At 34.1% G+C, this 20418-nt stretch overlaps 2 protein-coding genes across 3 annotated transcripts in view; both read right to left on the reverse strand.

The window, feature by feature from the left end:
- Window positions 1–6628: 6628 nt before the first annotated feature.
- Window positions 6629–11343, reverse strand: LOC134842280 (uncharacterized). Its single transcript, XM_063858588.1, has 3 exons — window positions 11199–11343; window positions 8294–8702; window positions 6629–7160 (listed from the first exon to the last, which is right to left on the reverse strand). The coding sequence occupies exons 1-3, from the start codon at window positions 11341–11343 to the stop codon at window positions 6656–6658; spliced, it is 1059 nt and encodes a 352-aa protein (XP_063714658.1). The 3' UTR covers window positions 6629–6655.
- A 2339-nt stretch (window positions 11344–13682) lies between these two features.
- Window positions 13683–20418, reverse strand: part of LOC134857046 (S-phase kinase-associated protein 1-like) — a 61096-nt gene continuing 54360 nt past the window's right edge. Inside the window, exons 3-5 of one of the 2 annotated variants that reach the window (XM_063873386.1) lie at window positions 18463–18474; window positions 15346–15521; window positions 13683–14654 (exon numbers count right to left, since the gene is read on the reverse strand). In XM_063873386.1, coding sequence (XP_063729456.1) covers window positions 14181–14654; window positions 15346–15521; window positions 18463–18474 — 662 coding nt within the window. In that variant the 3' untranslated portion in view covers window positions 13683–14180. The remainder of the gene's footprint in view (window positions 14655–15345; window positions 15522–18462; window positions 18475–20418) is intronic. The other variant, XM_063873387.1, reaches the window with a different exon arrangement.

Consider the following 20418-nt stretch of genomic DNA (forward strand, 5'->3'; position numbering starts at 1 on the left):
AATGTCTGAATAAAAAGAAGTTTACTTACTAAAAAAGTTTGTTGACACACTATTTTCTTTTTCAAGCTCGTAATGGCTGTAAAAAAAACACCAATATTTAAACTTGTCCCGGAAGTTACCTTCCTATGAGAAGAAACCACTGCAAGTATCACTAGGTCCTCTAATTGATCGGGTCGCGAACGGCGAATCAAAAAAGGAAACAAAATATCTGTCGTATGCTATATCATACGAGGACAACAACTTAAGAGTTCTATTCGGGGAGCAAGGCTCGACCAAAAAACAGCTGCTATCTGTGTTTCAAATAAATGGAAACAAAATCGAGCGCGTCGACAGCAAGTACTGGCCAAACAAAGAAGACCCCCGGAAAATTGCTATCAGCAATGGGCATTTTTTTGCAGCATCTTTGAACGAAAACGGAATCGGCGAAATTCAACAGTTGGATATTTCTACCCTGAAGAATCAAGGAGAGTTAGAAGAACACGGCGCGTGTGAGGAGATTCAATGCTCTTTGCTAATTGGTACACCTGACATGCTGATTGCAATGGAATGCAAAGACCAGAACGTGATATATTACACCATTATTCAGAACGATAAAGTCATTAAGAAGGAACACGTCCAGATTCCTCTGAGAATCAAATCGTTCAGAACATTTTATCATGGAGACTACTTGTTCCACGCAAATGAGCATGATAACGACTTGGTCGCAGTTAAATGGATGGAAAATGGAAAAGTACCGGACAATTTCAAACAATATCACTTTAATCTGGCAAATATCGGAGCAATTCATTGTATCATGGGAATCGATATTGGGTCCAAAATATACCTGGTTGCGGTCCAGTTGCGGAAATTAAATTGAATCATGATATATGAGCTGGATTTCAACAAACTTGATATTTTGAACCCCTCTATTGATTTGGTCCAAGAGGAGCGTCTCGATTTCAAAATCATGGCTCTAATTCGAACTGCAAAAAGAGACAAATTGGTGTTTGTTACAGAGGACGATAAGATGGGAATACTTGAGTTAAAAGAATTATATGCTTAATAAAAAGTAGTGAGCCAGGGGGGTAGGGGGAGGGGAAGGGGCAGGTGGTGTGTTTTTTTTGGCGTGCGCTTTCACCTTTAATTCCAGTTGCTGAGTTTTCTTGCCTTGTTGGTACAATTTCACAACAGCAATTTCTGACTGTTCAACTTACAAAAAATTCTAAGACGCTTTCCGACAACGCTAGTATACGTTAAATTTGAGAGAGAGAGAGCCCGCCAAAAAAACGTGATTTTCTGGCTAAGACCTTCCCAAAAACAACGTTTTTAGTCTAATTTGTCCAATGGCACAGAATTTTGTGGCAAAATAGAGTCAGTTTAGCGTTTTAGAGGAGTTTTAGGGGCTTCGGAAAATTTTTTCATTTAACCGCTCCGTTAAAAAAAATTGCTACGAAAACCTTTCATTTTATATTATTGCTGAAAGCAAAAATATAAAATATTCTCTGGTGTTTTATTTTGTAATGTCGCATCTTCTCAAAGTTTTTCATAACATGTTCTTTGAATTTTTCAGCTTTATTCAGTCAAATGAAAATGAAATTAGTTATACTTCTTTTTTTCTCGTAACTTTTGCCAATCATAAGTACATTCTATTTTTGTTCTTAATTTTTTTCGTACAAGAGCATCACAAACTCAAAAAAAAACATTAAAAAACTGATTTCAGTATTCAAACGGTTTTTTAACGAATGGTAGTATCATAATTTGAGACCAGTTACTTCTTTATATTCAATTAACGGGTCTTTTTTCTTTTTTATGGTCACCTCAAAAACAAAACAAACATTTTACAATAAAAGCAGCGTTTTAAACGGATACGTTTATGATGAAACTAGGGTCGTGCGTAAAATTTTGTGAAGTAATTTGATCGAAGTTGAAGTTGTGCGTCAAAAAAGGTGCAACTTTATAAAGTTTAGAAATTTCTAAAGGTCAAATTTTGAAGCTACATCTTTTGATGGCTTCACGTCAATGATTTCATTTTAATAGGTACACAAAAAAGCCAAGAATGACCAACGATATTTCTGCATGATTGATCTTAAACATATATTGAGATGCTTCATCAGGGAAAATGATTGCTCGGCTGTATCTACACTGACTAAATTTGCATTAAAGCTTAAATTTGCCTTAAAGAAATTTTGGATTTTATTCTCTTAAAAATTTAACAAAATATAATAATTAAATTTCTGATTGAAATTCTAAAATTCTTTTAAAGCCAGAAAAAAACTAAAATTCTGACATTAAAAATACAAGAAAAACCGATGCTGCCAAAAAAGGCAGTTTGGGAGCCGTAAATTTTGGAATTTATATCAGACATAATTTCTATGTCAGAGCAAACCCATGAATGTTTCGACAGCCCTCTTAAGAACAAATCATCTTTAAAAATAAATTAAAATTGACAAAATTCCAAAAGAAGAAATATTTTTTTTCCAGATTATGTTTTTGAAAACATTTCCACCATTTGCTAACTGAAATACAAATTGATAAAATTAGCCTCGTGCAATGTAGTAAATGTTTTGAACAACCACAACCAAATACGTGCAAATATAAAAAGTTTTTCGTATTTCCATTTTTCGTAAATCGGTATTCTTAAAATTTAAAATTTTTTCCAATCTGCCTTCGATCCGGCATTTTTTCATTCATCTGCTTTTTATCTAATTGGGCAATATTAACACTAATGGCCTGGATTTAGTTGCTTACTTTGCGATTCTCGTAATTTCCCTGGCTAAGTGGGAAGCCACAAACTAAATAGACCATTTCAAACACTCATGGCTTCACGTAAATTTTCGCAAACATTTTTCTCTCAATGGTAAACTCAGGACGTTTTCTTGTTCAATATGCTGTAAATTTGGGATGCTCCAAAAACCATTATTTTAATTGCCGAATATGGTGTGACAAAAATGTCACCTCAGAGGTAAATATCAGTTTATTTTCTTAGAAATTTAGAGTAATGTACAAACGAAACAAGCATAGCCGGTTACGGTGCAAGTATCAAAATATGATCCGATCATATTCCTTAAAAAAACAAGATAGTTTTTTTCTTTCGGATTAATGTCTTTTTTCTGTGTGGATTGATGAAAAGAAAGAACAAAAAACAAAAAATAAGGTATATTTGTCAATCTTAGTTAACAGGCAAAATAGATAACCGTTTTGTAGAAAAATGTCTAGAAAAACTAAAGAAAACTTTATAAAAAAGTTTTAAAAAATCAATTTTTAAAAATTTTTTTTTGCTGAAGTTTAGGAATTTTCGAAGTTTTTAGTTCTCAAAATGACATTAATCAAACATGAGTATGCTTCGAGAATGTTTCGTTGAGAATGTTTCAAAAATTTTGTTTACTTTTTTGGTCAACAAATTATTAGATTTTCGAGCTCCCCTAAAACACTAAGAAAACACTATTTTGCAAAATTTAAATTTTCTGCGCAACAAGCAATTTCATAAAACATCAGGCTTAAATGTTGCTTTCTGGGATTTTTTGGAAGGTTTTGACTGAAAAATAAACAAAAAACTTGAAACAAATTCTACAGTCATAGTTAGCAGGCAAAATTGAGTTTTGAAGAAAAAAAGACTAAAAAAACTAACGAAATCATTTTAAAACAAAGTTTTGAAAAACCTTTTTTCAGCGTTTGTTGCAGAAATTTTTTTGAGTTTTCGGAGTTTTTAATTCTCAAAATGACGTTAATGAAACTCCAAAAACTAATTATACTCGAGTAAAACTAAAATTATCATAAATAAGCTATTGTAAACGGCCGAATTTAAGCATCAATAGCCATGCTCGCTCGCTTTTCAAGCTCGAAATTAAGCAAAAAAATTAAGCATCGAAAAATTTTAATATCGTTCGAATCAGGTCTGAAAGGGTTTTAATATGATATTCAGATGATTATTCAGATGATTATTTGTGATACCTTATTTTGCTTGAAAAATATAAATAAAATAAAACACAGCCGAATACAAATTTCCTCCACAATTTTTGTTGGGTCGGGACAACAAGGATAACCGGTTAATGTGTAAGAAGCACAGATTGTTCCGACCATAGTCTTAAAACAGCAGTTTTTCTTTCATATTAGTGACGTTTTTTCTGTGAGGTACGATGAAAGGATTGAACAAAAGGATTGAACAACTTAGGCATATTCGAGTCATAATAAAATAGGCAAACTGTACAACAGTTTTTGCAGAAATTTGACAAGAAGAACGAAAAAAATATCAAAAAACAAATTACAAAAACTTCATTTTTTTGCAGTGTTTTGAACTTTTGAAGTTTATGATTCCAAAAAGGGGCTATGCTCATAAAAAACATTACTCGAGTAAAACTGTATATCTAAGTTTTGAAGTTTCAAGTTAAGCTATTGTCGGCTTTTAAACCATTAAGATAAGCACTGGATAATTTAATTAAAACTTTTTCTGCCGTTCAAATTACGACTATAAGGGATTTAATTTGATAATAGCAAACAGGCAAACTCAACTCTCTCTAATGATTATTTGTGGTAGCTGATTTTGCTATTTTGTGATTTTGCGAAAGGAAAAAAAGAAAAAAAATTAAAACAAACAAAAATTTTTTGTTTTTTTTTTGCAGAAAATTTTTGAGTTTTCAAAGTTTTGACTCCCAAAATGGCACTTAAAAAATAACTTCACTTGATGAAAAGTGGCTGAATTGATTGAATTGTTTCATTCTCAAGTCTGATTAAATTATCGAAACAATTTGAAAAAAAAACTAAGAATAAGATGATGAATAATTGAGCAAGCATCAAAGCCATACATTTACATCAAAAATAATCTGAAGATCATGACCACGTAAAATCTTTGAGCTATTGTCACGTTATCTATGGTTATTGTAGCTCTGGTATGAAATGCTAAAATTTCATGCTATTACTCAGAGGCGAAGCAGAGTTTCGCATCACTTGCAATACAAAATTGAATGACTATTACTACTTGCAACTGAGCCGACAAATCGGAAAAAATTCAAAAAATTGTTTCTCAAAAAATATATAAAAATTGCACAAAAAAACGAAAGATCGGAACTGAATTACTTGCAACTTTAGAAACTTTATAAACAGAAGCGAAGCAAAACTTCACAGTCATTGCGGTACAACACATACATAGGATGACAAACTAACCAAAAGAAACAAAGATGAAAGCCGTAGAGAAAAACTTAAAAATTTTAAACAAATTTCGTCTACCAAAATTTTTCCTCTATCTGTCTTGATTTGGTCTTGAAGAAAAATTCTTTTCAAAGAAATATGCCAACAGTTAAGGCAATTGAATGTTAAATAAGTATCGAAACAAAACTTATAAAGCGGTAACAAAGCCGACAATTCTTGAGCAGACACACGTTGCGCCGAAAAAATTGTTTTTATGAGAATTTTAGAAACACAAAAACAAGTTTTTAATCCCTTCTCAAAAAATTTGGACAAAATATTTTTGCTTCTCAATTGACTCAAAATGAGGCCTCAAAGCCGATATATTATAAGTCGAAACCTTTCATGCCGAATAAAAAATAAGAACAAAATATTGTAAACTGAAATCGGAGTCGCTTAATTTCTACACAACATAAAATGAAAACTTCGTAAACACCCTCGCTGATCGCAAGGTTAAAACATAGTCAACTGACAGTTGGAAAAGAGTAATGAACGCAAGGAAACTGAAAAAAAAAACTGACTTTTTTTAAGCGAAAAATAGATGGCCTTGAAGCTTTTTAAATTTGTGGAACAATTTATGATTGAAACTTTTGTGATAAAATTAACCCAATTTGAAAAACTAGATGAATAAGTAAAATTTTTTCTTGGAAATCAGATAATTTATTTCCATTTTCGAAATTAGAAGTCGATCACGTTTTTCGGGACCTTTACGTTTTTCCTGTTCGATAGTTGAGTTTGCCTTCCTTTTAACAAAAGAAATGAAGTGAACTGAAGAACTGAAAAAAAAAATCAAAATTGAGCTTGCACTTTTTCCTGAAAAAGAAAACAAATCAAAATTGAGCTTGCACTTTCCTGAAAAAAAAAAAAAAAAAATCAACAAGACCTATATAAGAGTACTCACTACGATCATTACTTTTAACAAAACCAGCGTTTAAAATGTAGACATGAACATAAATTGAGATGAAAAAACTTCAGTCACCATGTGAGCAAAGTTGTTTACGGGGAAAAAGTCTAGTACCCGATTGCAACACCCTTGCATATGGCAAGTGTAAAAATGAAAAAAAAACTTTATTTTTTTTTCAAGCCGATTAAGAGAAAAGTTTTACTAGGCTTACTTCTATTTAGAAAATTGACCTTTTTACATTTTCACAATGCTAATAATATGTCTTAATTTCATTCTCAAATCCTAATTGTGAATTGAAGACCTTTACTATTTGATATTAATTTTTCTTGCTGAATTGCAGCCTCCCCAATCATTCGACAACACACTGTTTTAAATTGGCACAAAATGCGCGCAAATTTTCTGGGTGATCTATAATTATATGCAATGCCAATCACAATCAACCTATCAAGAGCTTCTACTTGAAAAAGAAACTTTCAAAATTAAAAATATTGGAAAATCACATTAATAAATAAGTAAAATATAAAAACAACACATTGAAAAGTATAAGAATTTGATCAGCTTTTAAATGAAAATTGACTCTTGGAGTTTCTTTTAATTCCAAGAAACTCTGATATGCTCCACGTCTTTTTTAGTCAGTTTAATCATTGGCTGTCTTTTTAACCGACATTTAGTCCCACTTCTAGTCGAAACAGCTGTTGTCGTGCTACTACTTGTCGTCCAGGTGAACTGTCGGCTATCTGACCTCAATTGTCTCAGTTTGTGTGAGTCGTCAGTTGCAGAATTTGGGCTAAGGCAGTATGCGGGAACTTCGATAGTTTGCGGTATCTCAATTGAAGTTGTAGGGAAGCTAAGGACATTGTCGGGACTACTTTGACAGATTTCTAAGGTACTCAGCCCTAGATCTTCTGCTCTATTAGCAGATCTATTCTCGCTGTTGTGCATAATGCGTGAGGAGTTGATTTGAGAAACTGAATTTGGGTTGTTCGAGTGATCATTTGAGTCCAACAATGGTTTTAATCTCGCTATCTTCTTGCTTTTAGGGTTCTGAGAATTAAATTGCAGCAAATGTGCATTGAATAATCTTCCTTCCGGTCTTCTAGAACAAAAAGTATAATCACATAGACATCAATTAAAAAGCAGACAAAAAACTATCGGATTGCTGTGCAAGTAGCACAGAACGTTCTCGTCTTGGAGCGACACACCCGCCCCCTAAAAAAATTTTCACTCGTCGAACGACGCAATATGAAGCCAATAAGCGGGTATAATTTTGGCACGAAACCCATCAAGCCGAGAAAAACAAAGAAAAAAATGCTGCCATGAAAAACTTGAGCTATTATTTCTATAAAATTTTGTCGTTTTTTTTTCGGCGTGGTGTGATAAAAGGAGCTGAACAAAAAACTGGGGAAAAGATATAATAATAACTACAAGTAATAGCTAGGTAAAACAAGCAAGTTGAAAAACCATTTTTGTAGAAAATTACTAGAAAAACGAAAAAAAAATCAAAAAAAATTCGAAAAGTTTTTCAAGTTTTTTGCAGTTTTTTGAAATTTTGAAAAATTTTGATACCAAAAAGGCGCTGAAATACTCATAGTAAACTAACGCTACGCAAATAAAACTAGATTTATACGATTTAAATTAAGCTATTGCAAGCTTTTAAGCAATTAAAATAAGACTGCTCGCTCGAAATAGGCCGAAAATTCAAAAAGTTCAAACCGGTTTTTCTCGACACTGTGAAAAAGTCTTGAATTTTTTATGTGGTTCGAATCACGACTGTAAGGGGTTTTAATATGAAATATCATTCAACCCAGCCCAATCATTATTTGTAGCACCTGATTTTGCGAGAAAGACAAAAAGAAAAGGCTAAAACAGACCCGAATACAAAGTTCCTCCCCATTTTCAATGGTCGGAACAATAAGCCGCCATGTGTTTTTGAAACGAAAGCTTTCACGTTTGAAAAAATAAACTACAGGTCCTGTCAGTTTCGAACCCAGGACTATTGTCGTCCCAGGCGTATTCGTTACCTCCAGGTCAAGAGTGCCGAAGACGCGAAGAAGCTTGAATTCAATATGAACTGAACCTAAGTTTACCACTTCTAATTTAGACTATTATGTTAACTAAGTTATTTACGGGAGAAAAGTCTAATACCCGATTGCAATGACCCTTGCTTATCGCAGGGGTAAAGAATAACATTTTGGGAGACAAAATAAGTGTTTTCTTGTGATATCATACCTGGAGCAAACTGTTTCGAAAGTGTTTGTTTGTGTGAGAAAACTCTGATTACTCTCCGGTCTTTCCGAACTCTTCCAGAACTTTTTCGAAAAAACTCCACCCAAATTTGTTTTCTCCGTTTTGACCAAATTTTTCGTTCTCGCTGAGTACATATTCGGTGCATTAGTCTGCTCAAATCCTGTGTTCTGATTGGTTGGGGTTTTTGATAGGTTGATATTTCTATCGAATAGAAACTTGTCATTCTCATTTCGCAGCCAGTTTTCGTTCTCGCTGTTGTAGGCGAGCTCGCTGTCTGTTTCCGAGGATGACGCCGATTGGTTGCAATCATCCTCCTCTTGGGTTGTTGTTTGTCTGCTGGGGGTTGATGATAGGCACTCACTGCTCGCATACTTCTTAGGACATTTTGCATCTAAAGGGAAAAAATTATCCACATGCTTGACTAAACCCCCCACCATCATAGCTACTATAAAATCTCCACCCCTAAATTTAAAATGTATTCGAATGAATTTTTCTCTTTGGATCAACATAACACCTCACCCCACCTGCTGCACCCTGCACCCCCCCCCCCTCCATACTGAATAGACACAGATAAAATATCCTCCTCCAAACCACTATTTAATTATTTGCATCAAAAACTTTTAGCCTGCACAAAATATACTTCATTTCGGTAGACCGACCGACCCCCGTAAAATGTTTTAGAAAGCAGACTTTTAACTTGGTCATTTTTTAAATATCGCGACACAATGCGTGAGATTCGTTCTTTTTTGTTTTCTGATAAATTCAAATTTCTGCATTCTAATTAGTTTGGAACACGAAACAAACCGGCTTACCACATCAAATTTTCCCGGTCAGTTTAGATATTTTCCAATCCTTCAAAAAATGTCAGATTGACAAGTCTCTCCAATATCATTCGCACCAAAATTCATCCGTTTGATCAGTTTTTGAAAGCATTATTGTCCATGAAAATTTTGATCTGCGCGTCTTAAAACTTCAATTCAGCAATCAATTTTTCTCAAATAGCAAAAGAAACAAGAATAGCCGGTTACTGCGCAAGAAGCACAGAATGTTCCGACCATAGTTTTCAAAAGTATACGATTTTTTTTTTCAAATAAGTGTAGTTTTTTTTTCTGCGTGGTGTGAAAAAAAAATCTGGCGTGAAACAATAATTCCGAAATATTCGACAGTCATCATAAAATAGGCAAACAGGACAATAAAAAAAAACAAAAAAAATATAACAAAATCCCATTTTCTGTTTCAATTTTTGTGCAGAAATGTTTTGAATTCTTGATTCCCAAACTGGCATTGAAAATTTCCAACGAACAATTTTACTCGACTAAAATGAAAACTAAGCATAATTAAGCTACTGTAAACGGCGTAAATTAAGCACGAACAAGCGTGCTCGCTCGCTTTACTTGCTCAAATTTAGACAAAACAAAAACTTTAAACCGGTCTTTCTCAACACTGGGAAAGTTTTTCAAAATTTAATGTCGTTCGAATCAAGAATGAAAGTGCTTTAACATGATATATTACTCAACTCTCTTCTATGATTATTTGTTGTACCTGATTTTGTATGAAAAACAAAAAAGTAAAAAAAACTAAAACACACCGACTACAAAGTTCCTCCTAATTTGGCAAATGGTCGGAACAATAAGGAAAGCCAGCTTCTGTACAGGTGGCACAGATCGTTCCGACTGCAAATTTTTTTTGAAAGTTTCCGAATGCACGCATAATAGTTACGTGCAGATGATAGACGAAGCAAAAAACCTAAAAATAATGTTTTTTTTTAAAAAAAAAAAAAACTTTTTTGTGGGATAGAAAACACAAAACGCCATAGTTGTTTTCCACCATGGAGCATGATCTGAACAGAAAAAACATAGTCAACAGAGAGTTGTAAAAGAGTCAATGAACGCAAGTAAACAGAAAAAATAAGGGGCAAAAAGAAAACTTTCAAACTTCAAAGAAAAAAAAAGATGCCCTTGAAGCTCTTCGAATTTCTAGAACAATTTGTGACAGGCCTTTTTTGATTTGAGAAAACTGGATTAATAGGTAAAACTTTTGTTTCGATGAGAAATTTGATAATTAAATTCCACTTTTGAAACTAGAAGCTGATCACGTTTTTCGCAACCTTCTTTACATTTTTGCTGTTCGATAGTGGAGTTTGCGGCTCTTTTTCCTCCCCCCCCCCCACCTCACTCAAACATGAATTTTATGGTGTAACGAGCGGTTTTACAATGTTATTTATGAAGACCAAATATGGCCTAATTTATCATGGCCTAATTAGTCTGCACATAAATTTTCATGACAATCGGACAAAGTGAACAGTAACTTCAAATTTAAAAATTTGCAGGTTGGGGGGGGGAGGAGGAAAAAGAGCCGAGTTTGCCTTCATTATGACAAAGGAAATGAACTGAACTTAAAGAGAAATCAAAAGTCAAATCACCAAAAATCAAATTTGAGCTTGAACAAACTTCAAGACTTCTTCCTGAAAAAAAAAACAAAAAAATGTGACCAAGACCTACATAAGAGTAAACACGACTTTTAAAAAATTATTGGAGCATTAATTAGATCTCAGTTAACTGCTGACGATGATTCATCAAGTTTCCCCAGAATAATCCAAGAGGGACGATAAAACCGATATCTACCGCACCAAAATCTAACAGTGCTTCGGTTTTGTAGATAATTTATAATAAAACCTCTCATCTCAGGGCCTCAAAATTTTGTGTGAAAGACGTTCCTATAAATTAAGACGCACGCTCAAAAATAATCTTTCGATTATCGATTAAGAGACTTTCTATCATGTTTTAAAGTCTGGGAAGATATATACTCTCGATTTTCTTGTAATAATTTTTTTTCTTCAAATTTTGGTCAAAAAATATACTTTAGATAAATATTTCTGAGCACCTACCGTTTTTTCTATAGGCGAAGTACTTTCTGTTGATACGAGGTCTGCTCGCACTTGAACTTTCGCCTCTCTCCGGCTCAATATTCAGATAAGTTGTAGAAGCTTTCAGTCGTGTGTTGCTCTGGAGAAGACTCCGAGCTCCTAACATCCCCCCACGAATACAATCACGTGATCACAACACCACGTGAACAAACGTCCGGAAGATTTTGCAAAACAATAATATTTAAACTGGCCGAAAAAATTAATTTCGATATTGAAAGAAAATATTTTTAGAATCATTTTTAAAAAACCAGATGGAGTAACGAGATTTCGTCACATAAATGCACGCATTTGAATCAGCTGCGGTTTCGTCAGTAGACAAAGCATAGTAATTTATAAGATTGTTTATATTACCGACCTCTGTTCAAATTTCCTACACTCTTCAAGAGTTCAGTGCATTTCGATAATAGTAACTTGAAAGCTTAGCTCATACATATGTATAAATCGGGAAGGAAACCTTTGCTATACCATGTGAGTGTTTGGAGTTGACAGCCCTTTTCCTGGATCTTGTTAACTACCTCCCCCAATTGCAAAAGGGGGGATTCGTTACAAGGTTCACAATTCACATATATTTAACCGTTAAATTAGTTCTTTACAGTTTTAGTTATAATTGTTTACTAGGTACCATATAGAAATGGAAATTAAACTATAACTTTAGTAAGAAGAACTCAAATTGGGCTCAAGTTAACATCCTCCCCCCTAACTAGACCAACTTAAGATCTTCATCCCAGACATTTAATTTAGAATAAATTGGCTCAACGCTGCGTGTTAAATGCTAAATTCTGATTGGCTGAAAAATCCAGCTTTGAATCAAGTTAACATCCTCCCCCCTAAATCGCTTTACGGGGGAGGAAGTCAATTTGGTCCGCGAATTTTTTTAATGAGGAAAGCCGCCCCCACAATTTTGTCTTATATGTGACTCGTTTTTTAAATTTTTCAGACGAGAGTGATAACTTTTTATAAACGATGAAAAAAATCAAAACAAGATGAGCACGAAAAACTAAAGCCTCTAAATGATGAAAAAAATGATACGTTGGAAAAATGATAACTTGGAAATTGACGTTGATATCTGATGATGATTCTCTAACTGGTTGTTGCTCTTAATAGGGCAAATAGTGATCCAACCATGAAAATGTTCCAGGGAGTCATAAAAAAGTATAAAGGCAACTGTGTCGACAGTTAGGAAAACGCGTTCTGTTAAAATTTTCTGCAAAAAGTGAGGGCTACAATTAACAAGAATAGAAATAAAACTGAAATAGCAAATAATCGAAAAAGGCAAATACAAATGATTTGGAAACAGTAATGTTTTTCGAAAAACAAACTTTTGGGATGCCGAAATGGGAACCCCCTAGTCCACCATTTGTTTCACGGTTTAGCACATCGTATATATCCAATATGCAAACATGCGAAGCCGAGTATCTGTCACATACAAAATAATAAATCTGACAAAAAGAAAAACAAGCAAATGAAAATCTGCTAAAAATGAAAAAAGAGCGCCGAAAACATAGCCAAGGCAGTTGAAACAGAGTAATGACAAAAATAACGACTGTTTTTTAGGAAAACTTAAGAAAAAAAGTATATGGCTTTAAAGCTCTTTGAATTTCAGGAACAATTAATGACTGCTACTTTTTCGATTAAATCAACCCAAAACTCGATCAATTAGTCCTGTTTCTATTCCCCGGGAAATCTGACTCTCCTCGTCAAAATAACAAAAACAGGACTCTAGAGGCACCTTTGAAAAATTGTTCGGAATGTCATCGAAGAAATTTTAAACCCAGTTAGTAAAACCTGGACACTCCACTAAATAAGTGGCAATTTTGACATCTATTTAATTTGGTAAACGCCCTAAAAATTGAATTTATGAAGTTGCTCTTCGTAAACAGTAAGAGCTATTTAATTATTAATTATGTTTACTTGTTGTTTACAGGAAAAAACTTACTGGAAAGCTTACAGAAACAAAAGTACCCGATTAAAGCAACACTGGCTGATGGCAGCGTCCAAGAAAGAATCCGTGCTGAAGGTCTTGATAAGTTTTCGGATATGACTATGTTTAAGTCATCATCCATCCAACAGGACAATCGGTCTGCAAAAACTTGACTTTCAGAATTTATTTTTTAAAATTACATTTATATCGTCTTCGTAAAATTTGGTTTCGATTAGGATACAATCGCAGTAATTGATAGCAGTTTTTCTTCAGTTTTTGTTTTCAGATGCAAATCAAAACAACCTTTCCTTTCGAGCAAAATCACTAGTAGTGTAAGACTGTAAGACATACAATGGATGACTTACCACTCGGTTCTGCGTCATTCATTAACCATACTAGTCCCCCCCCCCTTAAATCCGCCCCTGATCCTAGATCAAACAGATAAAACTATTGGACCCTTTCCCACTCAATACCAACCCCCCTGCCACATTGCAAATTTTCCATTTTCATAATACTTCCAATTGTTATTATAGCTAGTTATTAAGGCTAAATGGGCGACTTTTCTTAATGAAGTATCAAGTAAAAATGTTGTCAGAATAGTTAATTTTTTATTCTACAAAAATTTCAAAACTTAATTTCAACGTTAAAATAGTTTTTTTTTTTTCAATTGAAATTCAAATATGGGAGAGGGGGAAACGAACCAATTATTGACAGTGAACAGAAATAGCTGCGAATATTTTTGCTCGTACAATTTCCTTAACTAATGCACAAGATGTATAGTTAATGACAAATAGTTGGCAATATCCTTTTCGGTCAACGAATCTGAACGAAGTTCATTTAATCTAAAACTGCTGATTTCGAAGTCTGAAATCAATTTTTATTCGATTGAGCTTGTTGAAACCATCAACCTAAATTAGTCAACCTAACGCAACCGTTTTTTGACCAAGTAGAAGTCACAGATATTGCCAACGATTAGGCATTAACTATACAACACATTAACTACTTGAGTTCTGTTTGATAATTTATTCCTCCGTGGTCGCATTTCTTTCCTTAACCAGACACTTTTTGAAGCCCTGCCATCCTATAAACTCGTCTGTGTGATATCTAAAGCCTCTTTGAACTGCATCTTTCATTTGACCTATGAACTCTTTTTTGCTCAGTTCTCCATCATTGTTCACGTCAAACAGGAGAAACATCGTGTCTAGAATTGTACTCGGAATTTCTTTGCCGTGAGTTGTGATCTTATAGGCTCTTTGGAACGCCGCTTTGTTCAGATTCTGTCCTGCATACGAGAATATTTCGACTGCAACTGCGAAATCTTCGATGTTGTTTAGGAAGTAAAAGAACTCGCAGAACTCTTCGAACGTGATTCCCTTGAAGGTCGGATTTCCTTCTTTCAGTAGGTTTTCCATCATCTTTTCCTGTTGTTCCGCTGGAACCTGGGTGTGACGTAACAAGATACGGGCGAACTCGTCCTCAGATATGGTTCTAAGGCCCTAAAAAAATTTAAGCCTAACTCGCAGCTCAAAATGAATTTAATTAACACGCTCTGCAGAAAGATAATATTTTTTTCTAGCTATTGGTGAAGAAAAACATGACTTTTCAGGAGACAATTTGAAACTTGAATTCTATCAATTAAACTCATGGACAAAAATAAACGTAACCTTAGATTTTTACTCCCTATAACTCGCATTTTCAATCCCGAGATAAAGGTTAATATCAATTGCTCTTTCTTGGTCTATACAAAAAAATTAATTAAAAGTCAAAATAAATGTCCACGAATTTAAAAAAGTCATGAATCAAACCGCGAGAAATCAAATTTGAGCGCGAACAACTTGTAAGACTTTTTCCTGAAAAAAAATTATTGAGACCTTATATTATAAGTGAAAACCACTTTTAGCGCACATAATTCTAATCAAAATCATTCATTCAATAGACGTTTTAACTGATGGTCTGATGACTTGATTGGAAGTTGTCTTCCTTATAGCAAATGAATCTGAGTTGAACTGCAAAAATTCAGAAGTCAAACCGCCAAAAGTCACATTTGGGTGGGATAAAAGTTTAAGACTTATTGCCTCAAAAAACCAAACAAAAGCAATTAGTGCCTTCATTCTTGCGTTCACCGACAATTAAGAATGAATACTAAGAATGAATGTTATAATAAAGAAAAATTTCCAAATTTTGTACCTTCGAGAACTCAGTGAACTCGACCATTAAAATTTCGGTCTGCAAACTGCGGATGAAAGAGAGAAACTGGTCGTATGCTAGCTTTCCAGTTCCGCCTTTGCCAAAGAAGTGTTGCGACAGAGTCGTCCTGGGTATCGCTTCGGACCCGATATCCACCACGTGCTTAGCGATGGCATCTGAAACCACAATAAAAATGGTATCGTGCCGAACCGAAACTCACAAGAAAGTCAGACTCTTCTACCAATCCCCAACTGCAATTTTTGGAAATATGTTCTCCAATTATCAAGAAAATTAGCATGTGGATTAATCGCCTAATTACAAGCACATTTTCGACCTCGAAAACAACTTCAGAAAACCAATGGTAAAACCGTAAAATTGATGTTAGTGAATGGTGTGGCGGGGGGGGGGCTCCGATAGAAGAGCCAAAGGTCCGAACAGTTTGAAAGAAAACAGACGTATCAATGTTTAGGATGCGCTAAAAGTTAAAAAGAGAAAAAGCTCCATTTGTAAAACGTCCAAGACCCATTTCTCATTTAGAATAAAAATCAAGATTTCAACAAAACCACCAATACCCGACCAGATATTAAAAAGATTTATGAAGTGCTAATGACCTGTGCTTGGGGGGTGGGGGTTGAAGAACCGTCACTCGATGAACAGAGCCAAGAGGTAGTTGGAAAAGAATTTAAAAACGCAAGAAATCAAAAACAAATTGACTCGTTTTTTGAAAAATGTTCAATTTCAAGGTAAAAAAACGTATGACTTAAAAGATCTTTGAATTTCAAGAACAATTTATAATTGACACTTTTTTGATATAATTAACTCAATTTGAGAAAACTTGATCAATAGGTATTTTTTTTATTTCACTGGGAAATCAGAAAACTAAATTCCGCTTTCGAAACTACAAGTGAAATGGAAAAAAAACCAAAAGTAAAAAAAAAACGAAAAACAAAATCATCACGATCTATATGATAGTCTTCAACTACGTTCAACGACTATTAAAAATTCTGAGTTTCATCATTCTTTATTGATTTTTCGTTCTGCCTGTGATTTACGTTTTGCTCTTTTAGCCGGCGTGCGAGATTTGAACTTGAATTTGTCTCTGAACCAGATTATGCCCTCATCTTCCTTCCACTCTTGCTGTTTTTGTCTGATTATTTGGCCCGGTTTCATTCGTTCCCGTCTTTTTTGTGACTTTTGTGACTGAGGATCGAGTCTTTTAAACCACACAATGTTTCGACTGACAATTCTCGCAATTTATTTAACTTTTTTCTATTACAAAAAGCATAAAAAATGGATGCATGAAAAAAAAGCTAAGATCGACGTAACCCAAAATGGTTCGATATCAAGTCACTAATACCACGTGAACATATGATTTCTAACTGCATGATTTTTCCCTCTACTGATGTAAAAATTTAAGAGAGATCCCCTTTTCAATACAATACCTTGCTCTACACCTCAAAAGCGTTCTGTTCACTTTCCCGGCCCGCATCTCAAAATTACAACAATCAGTTGTCTAAAACTTATTTATTCCGCTACTCCCATGCAAAAAAGTGGTTCAACCTATCTATTTTAATGCGGCTTATAAAGGCACACGACATTTTACGGTATTTAGTTAACCGCGTTTTAACATAAATGAAGCGTCTCTTTTTCATCATCCCCCCCCCCTCGCATAAGCATCATTTTCATGGTGTAACGAGTGGTTTTACAAGGTTAAATATGAAGACCAAATATGTTTGTCATGGCCTAATTAGTCCGGACTGCCAATTTTTTTAACAATCGGAGACTGGGAAGAGCAAAATTACTTCTGAAAAATCGCAGGTGGGGAGGGGGGTAAAAAAGAGCCAATTAAGGGGACCTGGAAACCCTGATAGACCCCCAAAATTTGATCAAACTCCTCGATCTCTACACTGTTTAATAAATCCTCTTTAATTGTCATTTTTATTGTATGATTGCCCCCCCTTCCCCCCTCCTTATAAGCATCAACTTTACGGTGTAACTAGTGGTTCTTACATGTTACGTATCGAGACTAAATATGTTTCAAATAGCGTAATCAGTTCATCTATAAATTTATGTAACAATCAGAAATTGCATTCAATATTCGGAGTGAAAACTCGCAATCGCAGGTGATAAAAAAGAACAAAGAACCCCGTATCATTTTACAGTTGCTAGGATTCTTTTCCAAACACTGTTTTAATTCAGTGAAATTTTATAGAGTGAACAAATTAAGCCTCTTTTCCAGTCCCCCCCTTTGATTTTTTCTGAAACTCAATATACGAAAGTCTGTTTAAAATGACTTTTCATGTTATAAACTGCTATGAAACGTGTCAGCGCGAACAGGTGAACAAATTTTTACATTTCTTACATGCAAATTGCCGCGTGAAGAATTTTTGAACAGCTTAATTTTGAAATTTTGCGAGGTGGTGGGAAACTGGAAAAGAGCCCAAATTAAGTATTCTGAACACATTTGTTCTTCATGCCATTTGTTCTTCAAGTCTAATTTTGCATTCTTTTACAATTGTTTGCTTTCAGTCCAATCGAAACACATGCCCGAAGCGCTTGAATGACTCGAGGAAGTCGTTCAACTGCATTCTGTGAGTCTCTTTGTCTTTGGGCATAGGCTGCTTAACGTGGAACTCATGATTTCTAAACTCATCGGACTTTAACACTTCAGCGCTTTTTTCATTACAGCTTCTCAGTTAGTTTTTTCATGCTGACCAAATTGAATTTCCGAGCTCGGATATTTTTCCAATTTTTGTGACAATCGGACAATGTGAACAGGAAACTTACCTTGAAAAACTTGCAGCCTTGAAAAGTTGGCGGCGGAGGGGAAAGGAAAAAACCCGAGCTCGCCAAAAATATTTAAAAATCTCAATTGTCCCCCTAAATCCGCACCTCCGAAAGTCTTTTGTGTTACTAGACTAGGGAGCAAAAATGGGAGAGTCAATTTTCAGTCACCGTAAAAAAGCAGCATGAGTTGAAATATTTCACTGCTGGAATTCACTGTGAAAATGAGAGTCATGTGAGCATAGAAAACAAATCAGAGTGAGAGAACCCATCGAAATTAGTGAAATATCTTTTCTTCTTCCCTATATTCAATAATGTCCCAACTTTACTTACATGCGATCCGGCCTGAAAATGTTGAACAATCATAACGAAAAATGCTTTTGATTTTTCTAACGATAACACTGATGTCCATTGAAAAAAAAAATCATTTACAATAGTTCAAAAACTCAAAAAATTACAAAACTTTACTAGTTTTTTCTATCAAAACTTTCCCATTGATACCAAAAATTAGCATGCGGACTACTTCGGCCATCAAATTTGTTTTTAACCAGTTGCCAAATATAATTCAAATTAATCTTTTGATGCTCTCTAGCTTCAGCTAATTTTTCTTTCTTTTGGTGAAAAAAGACGCTTTTGACAAAGCCCGCTCTGCGTAAGGTATCAAACCGAGTATAATTTTCATAATTTCGTGTAATTTCTGTACTCATAGCATTTAAGTAAATTAAAAATCAAATCAACATTTAACTTAAATTCAATTGTTTTTTAAATGGAAATCACTGAATCCCACCTATTGCAAAATAGGAAAACAATTATCAGAATCAATAAAGTGTATACTTATCTTACGTAGTAGCTGATTTTGTTCAAGATGAATAACTGTTACACTGAGGCGAAGAAAAGCTTCGCACCACATGCGATTCAAAAATGTATAACTTTGGTAAATTTAGAGTAAAACATCTCAAAATCAAATCTTTCGAATATTTTACAAAGCAAATAGAAAAAATAAAATACCACCAGCAGACAGTTAGAAAAGAGTTATTGAACGCAAAGAAACAGACAAACACAATGACTTCTTTTTTGAAAAAAAAATTCAAAATTCGAATGAAAAGTAAAGATTATATGGACTTAAAGCTCTTGAATTTCAGGAACAATTTATAATTGGCACTTTTTCGAAAAACTTCACTCCATTTGAGAAAACTGGATCATTAGTAAAAAAAAAAAGTTTATTCAGCTGGGAAATTTGAAAATTAAATTCACTTTCGAAATTAGAATTCAATTACGTTTTTCGGGGCCTTTACACTTTCGCTGTACGATAGCGGAGTTTGCCTTCCTTTTAAAAAAATAGAACTAACTGAAAAAGAAACCAACAACTCATATCGCGAAAAACCAAAACTGAGCGTGAGCAAATTTTAAGACTTTTTCTGAAATAATAAAAATAATCATCAAGACATATCATCCTTTAGCATCATGGTAACGCTTAAAGTTTTTTTAAAAACTGAAATAAAAACGTGAGGACAGGCGTTGAAAAAGAGCTAAATGCACTTAACCTGTCTCGAAACTTTACTTGAACAGCAGAGGACTAGGAGCGTGAAATAAGCACAAGCAGTTACAAAAAAATTGGATTTCAACTGGGAATTTTTCATATATCGAAATAAAAATAGTGATTCTTGATACTTCATATTTATTCCATGAAACTTGAAAATAGCAAAAGCAGTTTTGCAGATATCAACACATCGAAGAACAATGGGCAAAAAACTTCCAATTATCTAAGTATGTATGCAATTCCCAAAAAAAAAACAGCTCATATTTAAATTTAAAACATTCAGAGGTTCAATCCCAAACTTAAAGTTCACTGAAAGCGAAACCGAGCTCCGGTTAAATATCCATATACAATCACCCCGTCAATAATGTCTCTCGCTTAGGCTTATAACATATCGCATCATTACGCCTTGCAAAAAAAAACAATTTTGTAACGCCTGGCTGCTTTCTGTCGTGTCATCGAGTTCAAAAGGTATAGTTTATGTCAAATTATTGGCTCTATCTATTAAATGTGAGCAAATCCATCCGTCATAAGCAATAATTTTTAGGTGAATTGAATTTTTGACACAGTTTTTAAGTGCTGAATTGAGTTTGAAAAGGTTTCTAACGTCAAAAGGAGCAATTTAAGGTTTTTTTTAGAGTTTTCGACCGAAAGTGATATTGCAAAAAACAATACAACATCGACTTTTTTATGAGCTGAATCTTCGTTTTAGAAAGCAAACAAGGAAATCAATATCTAATCATTAAGAATCA

The sequence above is a fragment of the Symsagittifera roscoffensis genome, chromosome 1 (assembly GCF_963678635.1).
Source record: "Symsagittifera roscoffensis chromosome 1, txSymRosc1.1, whole genome shotgun sequence".
In the NCBI taxonomy this organism is placed as follows: domain Eukaryota; kingdom Metazoa; phylum Xenacoelomorpha; order Acoela; family Convolutidae; genus Symsagittifera; species Symsagittifera roscoffensis.

Excerpts from the sequence above, each read along its gene's own strand:
- LOC134842280 (XM_063858588.1), bottom strand. The coding sequence starts at position 11,343 with ATGTTAGGAGCTCGGAGTCTTCTCCAGAGCAACACACGACTGAAAGCT. Across the intron at positions 8,703-11,198 it reads CTTCGCCTATAGAAAAAACG|ATGCAAAATGTCCTAAGAAG; the intron begins GTAGGTGCTCAG and ends TTTTCCCTTTAG. Across the intron at positions 7,161-8,293 it reads TTCGAAACAGTTTGCTCCAG|AAGACCGGAAGGAAGATTAT; the intron begins GTATGATATCAC and ends TTTTTGTTCTAG.